Source organism: Sturnira hondurensis, unplaced genomic scaffold (assembly GCF_014824575.4).
Source record: "Sturnira hondurensis isolate 20B ecotype Veracruz unplaced genomic scaffold, ASM1482457v3 Scaffold0022566, whole genome shotgun sequence".
Classification (NCBI taxonomy): domain Eukaryota; kingdom Metazoa; phylum Chordata; class Mammalia; order Chiroptera; family Phyllostomidae; genus Sturnira; species Sturnira hondurensis.
The window spans coordinates 5223755-5233354 of record NW_028095197.1 but is presented as its reverse complement, the minus strand read 5'-3'; the positions used below and the strand labels follow the sequence as shown (position 1 = coordinate 5233354).

Here is a 9600-nt window from a genome sequence, read left to right as displayed (position 1 = left end):
TAAACATCAATGTGCGGTTGCCTCTTGCATGCCCCCCAACAGGGAACCCAGACTGCAACGCAGGAATGTACTTCAACCCGAATGGAACCTACAAGCCTTTGGTTCGAAGGCTGGTGCTCAATCAACTGAACTACACCAGCCACAGCCATTATTCTTAACTCTACCTGCTAGTGTTTCATTGGTTTTGAATATATTAACCTTCTAGTACTGTAAATTCAATGCTATCTTTAAGCCCAATCAATTAATTACATCAAATGAAAGCAAAATTTCCATCCATGGCTTCTAAGTTGATATTTCCTCCACGGAAGAGACTGGAGAATTCTCTAGGGGAGGAGCAACTCCTGTTTTTGATGGCCCCTAGAGGCTCCGCCCCTCACGTACTCCACGCCCCTTTTCTGTATACCTCAGCCCCAGGGCGGACATTAGACGTCGAGCGGAAGTGACGTATTGGCTGCCGGAGGTGTCGTTGGTGTGTTGCGCGGCCAGACCTGAGTGGACTGGGGCCTGCACCCGGGAATATAACGCAATGTCGATCGAAATCGAATCCTCGGAGTGAGTCTTGCGGTGATGGATGGTTGGGAAGTGGCGGGGGCCGGGACTTGAAGGGTGCAGAGTGGAAGGTGCTCAGCAGGAGGCGTTCAAGAGGCTCGGGAATGGAGGAGCATTTCCTTGCCCACAAATAAGTTTCTTGGGTCTGGGTTCCTCGGAGGCGGGCCCACGAGGAAGTAGCGGACGAGAAGCTCAAAGCCCCGTGGGAGGCGGCGTGGGGCCGGGCGAAGGATACTCCTTGAAGATCCTAGTTGTAGCCATCGCCCACTCCTGATGGCGCTCTCTGTGACTGGTTAGATTACCCCTCCATCTGGGCTCCAGTTTGATTATCTGTGCAAGGGGGTTTGGACTCAGCTTTCCTGCTCTTCCTGCCCCTGTTAAATAAGTGTGATTCGTTTCTTATGTGCTTGCGTGGCCCCTTTGCTTTCCTGTGCACACCATTTAACCCAGTACTGTCACTTTTTTCTGTCTACCCTACGAGCCTGTGTTGGCGCTTAGAGGCTCTTTTTTCTTATAGTTCCAGTTTCTTATAGCACACCGTAGAAGCTCAGTCACCGCCTTTGTAATGAATGAACAACTAGCTATACTGTCAGACTCTACGTGGCGCTGAATTTTGGTTCGTCTATGAGTTCTGTGTAGATACAGAGAAACAATCTGGAGGTCGGGCCAGAAGAATGATAGACTAGGGCGGGGGGGGAGGGGCGGGGATTAATGACTAAAGGACGTCTTTGGTGAACTTTACCAGGGCATCATCTTCCACCTTGCCAACACTTAATAATTAAGTCATCAGACATAATATTTGTGTCCTGAGTGTAAGAAAGGGAGAGGACTTCTCCTAAAAACCTGCCATAGGATGAAAGGAGGTTTATTTATTCACCAAATACTGAAGTCTACTGTGTATAGTTCTAGACCCTGGGGAATACAGTAATGAACAAAACAAACAAAAATCCTGTCCTTAATGATGTACATAGTGATTGGTGAAGGCAAACAACATACAAAAACAATAAGTAAAATACGAGGCTTAACAGATGATGATAAGTATTGTGGGGGAAAAGTAAAGCAAAGAAGAGTGATAAAGAGTGCTGGAGTTAAGACAACTAAATCAAGGGCAGGAGTCGGAAAGGATTCCATGCTTTTGGACTTGTATAAGAGTGGACACCAACCATTCTTCCAGTCTTGGGCTGCCATATGTTTTTATTATCAGTAGTAGCCTCTCTGTATTAAGCATTTTCTATGCTAGTCTTGCTATAAGCAGTATAGACAACCCTTTCACCAAGCCCACAGGGTAGGTATTTTCCTTCACAGATGAGGAAACAGGCCTAAGCTCACAATTAGTAAGTGACAACACTCTTATTCAAATCCCAGCTGATGTTCAGAGTTTTAAACTCTATGTATTACATTGTGTTTGGAGAAAGTAAATTTGGTTTTGATAATGCCAGATAAGAGGTCTTTTCAAGGAGAATGTCTTATTTTGGAAGTACAAATGAAAGTGTGTTAAGGAAGATAGTAGGTACTAGAAGGAATAGTAGAGATCTAAACCTGAGTGTCTCTTAAAGGAACTGTGAGAAAAAAAAAAAAGAGACTACACTAATTAGCAGTAACTGCTTTCCTTCTACAGGGATTTTTAAGATGAAAGCATTTGCTTTCCTGTCAGCGATGTATGCTCAAGAGCCACACTGCCAATTTGAATCTTTTTTTTCTTTTTAAAATTTATTTATTTATTTATTTATTTATTTATCTTTAGAGGGGAAGGACAGGAGAGAGGGAGAGAAATATCAGTGTATGGTTGCCTCTGGTGTGTCCCCTGCCAGGAACTGGCCTGCAATCCAGGCATGTGCCCTTGACTGGGAATCGAACCATGATCGTGTGGTTCGCAGGCCCGCACTCATTCCACTGAGCTACACCAGTCAGGGCTTGAATCTTCATTTTCCCACTTAATTTGTTACTTGGTGAGATCTTCATCTGTAAAATGGACATAATAGTAATAACCTACCTTATAGGATTGTTTTGAGGAGCACTTGGTATACTGTAAGTACATAATAAACACTGGTTATTATTTTTGCCTATTATTTCTCCCCAGAGTAAACTGATTAAATTCCATTCTGAAAGCCCTTCCCTATGACAATCTGACCCTCTGTACTAGCACTGTTTAGTAGAAATATAGTGTGAGCCACATATAAGAAGGAAAACATAGTGAACTTTTACAGTATATAGGAACAGAGTCTTCACTAGACTCATTAAGTGCAAGATTAAGATGTTTTAACTATAAACATATTTAAGTATAAGTATAAGTTTTCTGTCACATGTTGAAATGGTTGTTCATTCTCTCAGTATTTGGCAATTATCTGGCTCCTTCCTTGGGAAACTGAAGGCAGTAGGTCAGTGTTATTTTTGCAAATGAGGACACATATCTTTGCTTTATTTTTACTTTTACAGCATAGTTCTACTTATTTGTGTTCAGTAAATCCCTATTAAGAAAATCTCAATTTACATGTTTGATTGTCATTTTAAAAAGGAACCAAATCATCCTACAAGCATTTAGAGTGTTTCTTGAACACTAGTCAGTGACTACACTAGGTTTAAATAGTTCACTGAAGTGTGCAAAAATATAATCATACAAATTGGTAAGAAACTTAGCATAGTAAAAAGATCTCTGGCCTGGTAGTAAAAGGGTCACTTTGGTACCAACTCCCTTTTTAGCTGACTGTGAGACATTGGGCAAATTACTTACCCTCTCTGAACCCCAGTTCTCCTATTTCTTTTTTTTTTAAAGATTTTATTTATTTATCTTTAGAGGGGAAGGGAAGGAGAGAGGGATAGAAATATCAATGTACCGTTGCCTTTCGAGAGTCCCCTGGTGGGAACTGACCTGCAACCCAGGCATGTGCCCTGACTGGGAATCGAATCACGATCGTGTGGTTCGCAGGCCCTTGCTCAATCCACTGAGCTACACCAGCCAGGGCCTCCTATTTCTTTTTTAAAATGTATTTTATTGATTATGCCATTACAGTTGTCCTATTTCCCCCCTTCATTCCCCTCCACCCTGCACACCCCCTCCCACCCACATTCCTCCCCCCTTTAGCTTATGTCCATGTGACACAAGTTCTTTAGATTCTATATTTCCCATATTATTCTTGCCTTCCCCTCCCATCTATTTTCTACCTACCGTCTATGCTACTTATTCTCTGTACCTTCACCCCACTTCTCTTCCTCCCGCTCCCATGTTACTAACTCTCTATGCTCCCATGTTACTAACTCTCTATGTGATCTCCATTTCTATGGTTTCGCTCCTGATCTAACTGTCCTCTTAGTTTGCTTTTGTTTTAGGTGTGGTTGTTAATAACTATGAGTTTGCTGTCCTTTCACTATTCACATTTTTATCCTCTTTTTTAGATAAGTCTCTTTAACACTTCCTTTAATAAGGGGTTGGTGATGATGAACTCCTTGAACTTGACCTTATCTGAGATGCACTTTATCTGCCCTTCCATTCTAAATGAGAGCTTTGCTGGGTAGAGCAATCCTGGCTGTAGGTCTTTGGATTTCATGACTTGGAATACTTCTTTCCAGCCCCTTCTTGCCTGTGAGGTCTCTTTTGAGAAATCAGCTGACAGTCTGGTGGGAACTCCTTTGTAGGTGACTGTCCTCTTATCTCTTGCTGCTTCTAGGATTCTCTCCTTCATTTGAATCTTGGTTAATGTAATTATGATGTGCTTTGGTGTGTTCCTACTTGGGTTCAACTTCTATGGCACTCTCTGAGCTTCCTGGACTTCCTGGAATTCTATTTCCTTTGCCAGATTGGGGAAGTTCTCCTTTATTATTTGTTCAAATAAGTTTTCCACTCATGGCTCTTCCTCTTCCCCTTCTGGTACCCCTATAATTCAGATGTTGGAACATTTAAAGATGTCCTGGAGGTTCCTAAGCCTCTTCTCATTTTTTTTTTTTTGAATTCTTGTTTCTTCATTGTTTTCTGTTTGGTCATTTTTTTCTTCCTTCTGGTCCACTCCATTGATTTGAGTCCCAGTTTTCTTTCCATCACTATTGGTTCCCTGTGCACTTTGCTTCATTTCACTTAGCATAGCCTTCATTTTTTCATCTAATTTGCAACCAAAATCAGCCAGTTCTGTGAGCATCCTGATCACCAGTAGTTTCAACTGTGCATCTGATAGGTTGGCTATCTCTTGGTCGCTTAGAAGTATTGGCTCTGGGGCTTTGAGCTGTTGTTCTTGAGCCATAATGTTTTGGTCTTTTTGCACCTGTTCCATGTGAGGGGCAGAGCCTTAGGTGTTCACTAGGGTGGGGTGACCCAGTCACTGGGTTGTGACACTGTATGTGGGGCGGGGTCAGAGAGGGGCAGTGGTGTTTGTTCTGCTCTCTCTTGGATTTCGGTCCCCTCTGCTGCTTCCTGCGAGCAAACCAGGCCTCCCTGGTGCCGGCTCCTGGGTGTGTGGGCCTGTGCACCCTCCAGGACCCTGTGGGTCTCTCCAACAAACTCTGTGTGAGCCTGGGAGTTTCTCCCGGCACCTCAACCCTGAAAGTTTTTCCAATTGGTGCTTTTAGGCTTTAATTCCTGTTGCTGGGACCCTGGTTTGCATGGTCCATCTCACTGCTCGCTCCTCTTCCTGGTTTATCTGAGTGTGAATGTGTGCCCGCAGTCAGCCAGCTACCTTGTGCCCCCACTGGGTCTGTCCATTGCCACCCCGCACCTGGGATCTGCCAGCTGCCACCTGTGCACCTGGGTCAGTCTGGCCACTTTTTCCTGCACAACCCCACCCTGCCAGCCGCTGCCTCTGCCCCTCTTACCAGTCTGGCTGAATGGTTCATTGTTATCAGACTTCCATACAGTTCAATTTTCTGTGTTTTGGTTGCATTTTTGTTACTAAAACTTTGTTGTCTTTAAACTTGGTTGTGCGAGGAGGCACAGTATTTCCACCTACACCTCCATCTTGGCCAGAAATCCCCTAGTTCTTTTATTTCTGAGATGGAGGTAGGAATAGATGATCCCCAAAGTCTCCTGTAACTTAGATTCTGTGATTTTCCACAAGTTTTCTTTATATGATAAAGAAATGGAAAGTAGGTAGTGAGAGGAAGGTGGCTGAAAAGGAGAAATAAGCTGGCACAGGCTTCATTTTGTGGTCTCTCTGGTGAGTGAGCTTCCCCAAACTGGATGACATGCTTTCTTTTTTCAGTGTAATCCGTCTGATCATGCAGTACCTGAAGGAGAACAGTTTACACCGGGCGTTAGCCACCTTACAGGAGGAGACTACTGTGTCTCTGAATACCGTGGACAGCATTGAGAGTTTTGTAGCTGACATTAATAGTGGCCACTGGGACACTGTTTTACAGGCTATACAGTCTCTGAAATTGCCTGACAAAACCCTCATTGACCTCTATGAACAGGTAAGCGTGGAGGTGATTCCCGTGGGTTGGGTTACTGTGGGCCCCCTGGCTGGGAAGCATTAGTGAGCATTCCTTCAAGCACTATAGACCTGTAATAGCCCTTAAAACTTACGCTGTCAAGGCTTGAGTGCTACTTTGTATGTTTTCCCCTCTCTTCTTGGAAGAGCCAAGGTTTTCCCAAATTGAACGTATTTCCTAATTGATTATTCAGTGAACTGTTTCAACGCCAATTATTCTGACATCAACTAGTATACTGCAATTCAGTTCTAGCACTAACCACCCAAAGTTAGTGCAGACCCCACAAGTTTAGGGCTTAGTTCTCCATAAGCTTGCCCATACTTCAGATACCAGTTGTACTTTGGAGTCTTGGGCTGCCTGCAGTTCTGACCAACTGGCTACAAATTTAGGGGTCCCCATGACCCCCTTGGAATCGATAATTTACCAGAGTGACCCACTTAACAAGGCAAGCACTATGGCAAGAATACAAGCTGGAACCAGCTAAAAGAAGGGACATGTACGTAGAGTGAGGTCATGGGAGGATCCTGAACACAGAGCTTCCACTGCTCTCCCTTCATGGATTCAATGTCTCCTTCACCTCGTTCGCATAGTAATGTGTTCACCAACCAGGAAGCTCCACTGGGGTTTTATTGGGGTTTCATTCAATCTTCAGCTCCCTGCATGTTGGGCTAGCTCAAAGTCTCAACTATACAATCACATGGTTGGTCTTTCTGCTCACCAGCCCCCATCCTGAGCTATCTTTTTTGGCACAAACTCAAGAGGGTTGCAGGGGGCTCATTAATAGCAAAGATGCTCCTGGTAAAATTTTGGGTATTTTAGGTGCGCAGTGCCTGGAAACCAGGCAAACAACATACAAAAGAACAGAGTGGAGTTTCTGTATATAAGAAAGTAGTGTTGTTTGTAAAAATGGGGTAATTGGTTTGTTTCTTTATAATTTGCATGAGTTCAGTAATTCCCCAGAGAAAATTTTGATACTTGGAGAAAGATTTGTCTGGACCCCATGGAGATATTAACCTTTGATCAGTATCCATATTTTGAAAAAGTGGCTTGAGAGGAGAGGAGTTTGGTAGATAAAAATGGAGGGTGGAAGTTGAAATATTGAAGTTACTATTTATAATTGCTTCAGTTGTCCACCTAAAAATAAGAAGGGGCATTTCCCAATACAGGAAATTACTTTGACAAGCCATTTCTGCACAAGAAATTATACTAAAAAGTTTTACAAAGAGAATGCATTGAAATAGTCCTTTTCTTTCACTTTTCCAGGTGGTTCTGGAATTGATAGAGCTCCGCGAACTGGGGGCGGCCAGGTCACTTCTGAGACAGACTGACCCTATGATTATGTTAAAGCAGACGCAGCCGGAGCGGTATATTCATCTGGAGAACCTCTTGGCCAGGTCTTATTTTGATCCTCGTGAGGTATGACTATGGTAACAAAAAGAAACTTATTAATTTTCAAAAACTTACAATAATGCTATCTTTTAAAACCATTTTATTGGATACTTTTGTGGTTTTAATTTTTTATAATGACTTTTCTATTTATATATATTGTTTGAAATTTGCATATGTTAGAGATTAATCTTGTTCAGTTTTTTGAGTATTGGAGGGTCTTCATATACCCCTTTTGCAGGGGCTTGTGTGTCAATTAGTAAAGAAGCAGAAAGTCTGTTCTGATATCATTTCTTCATTATTCCAAGTACGTGCCTGGCCCGTAAGTGCTACCTGACTGCCGGTTTATTCACTGTGTATTTGTGTCCCTTGCCACTGATGATTGCAGTTTCCTTCCAGCTCTTTCAGTTCTTAGAAGCTAACGCTTTTTAAAAAATTTTATTTTCCTACTTTTAAATATTGTATTTACTTATTTTTAGAGAGAGGAGAAAGGAGGGAGAGAGACAGGGAGAGAAACTTCAGTTGGTTGCCTGTCACATGCTCCCTGCTGGGGACCTGGCCCATAACCCAGGCATGTGCCTTGAGTGGGAATCAGACCGGCAACTCTTTGGTCTGCAGGCCAGTGCTCAATCCACTGAGCCATACCAGCCAGGGCAAAGCTCATGCTTATACTTCTCAGCTGATTATGCTTACTGGGAAAGCATGGTGGCTGAAACTCTTTTATTCTTTCAAAACCTTTTTTTGAGTATACTTTCATTCTTTTTTACTAAGCCTTTTACTAGTCTAACTGGGAGGAAGAAGAATTTAATAGATGTTTGGTAATGCAAAGTTAGAGTAAGCTCACAGAAACCATGAGGATATAGGATTACCAAGACCGGATTTGAGTTATAGGTAGTGAAGAACTTCTGGGCTGGGGTCATTTGACTGAAAGAAATTACCGAAGAATATAAAAGAGTCCTTGGCTCTGCAGATTTTTCAAAAACTGTAAAAACAACCCTGGCTTTGGTGTGGTTTATATAGACTCCTCAGAAATAACAGTGTGGATTGGCTGACATCAGTTTTCTGCCAGCTCGTACTTTTGAAATACAAGTGGGAAGAAATGGAAAATCATTTAAAAAAACTAATTAGTTTAATTAATCCCCTGTTTAACTGGGAAGCGTCTTTCCACGTTTTCCTGTTTGAGTGTTTCTGCTTTATGATTTTTTTTTAAAATTAAGCACACTCAGATCTTCTAGCCATTTCTTGGTAGTGATGCTAATCCCTCTCCTTTTTTCAGGCGTACCCAGATGGAAGTAGCAAAGAGAAGAGGAGAGCAGCAATTGCCCAGGCCTTAGCTGGGGAAGTCAGCGTGGTGCCTCCATCTCGTCTCATGGCATTGCTGGGACAGGTAGTTAAAGTCCTAGAACTGAAATTACCCTGTATGTAAACTATTCCTGTGAGCTAAAGATGTCAGACATCCTGAGTGTTGAGAATTACCTGTAGAATTTACTGTATTAACAGCTCTGCAGTGCCACCCTCGTCTTTCCTGGGAGAGGCAGTATAGATGAGGGATTAAGAGCAAAAGCTCTACAGTCCGAGTTAGTGACCGTAGGATTTATCATTCCATCCAGTGTAATTTGAGGGCACCGTTGAGGACATGGTCCCAGGCAAGTTGGAACAAATATTAACCCTAGTTAGAATTCAAACTCTCTCACTTACTAGCCATGTGGTCTTGGGCATGGTACCTACCTATTCTGACCCCATTTATTCATCATGGTGTTGAATAAGGATTAAATGATTTAATGCACTCAGAGCATTTCCTATATTGCCTGACACCTTGTAAACACATAGTAAATGGTAAGTGCTGGTGGTGATTTTTTTGAAATTTGTGGTAGTATTTACGAATGTTGTCATTAATATAGAGCTACCTAGAGTTATACGATCAGTTTTTTTAAATTGATTTGATAGAAAGAGACATTGATTTGTTGTTCCACTTATTCATGCATTCATTGATTGGTTCTTGAATATGCCCTGTCTGGGGATTGGACCCTCTACCTTGGCATATTGGGGCAATGCTCTAACCAACAGACTACTTAGCTAGGGCCTAATAGATGTTTTATAAGTAGCACAGGACACAAGCGATTAACAGAGCTGTAAATGGGTTTTTTGCAGTAAATTGCCACTTAGAAGAGAGCTAAAAAGCTGTTTGTTCCATGTTTGTACTGTTTCTCAGGTACAAAATTAAGCTGCTTTTTTCTTAAATTACTTTTT

The 9600-nt window shown here is 42.4% G+C and overlaps 1 protein-coding gene across 1 annotated transcript in view; it reads left to right on the top strand.

Moving 5' to 3' along the window:
* The first annotated feature begins 438 nt into the window (after positions 1–438).
* SMU1 (SMU1 DNA replication regulator and spliceosomal factor) overlaps positions 439–9600 on the top strand; it is a 30850-nt gene continuing 21688 nt past the window's right edge. The window contains exons 1-4 of the mRNA XM_037035764.1: positions 439–552; positions 5736–5946; positions 7228–7380; positions 8627–8737. Of these exons, the coding sequence (XP_036891659.1) occupies positions 527–552; positions 5736–5946; positions 7228–7380; positions 8627–8737 (501 nt within the window). The 5' untranslated portion in view covers positions 439–526. The remainder of the gene's footprint in view (positions 553–5735; positions 5947–7227; positions 7381–8626; positions 8738–9600) is intronic.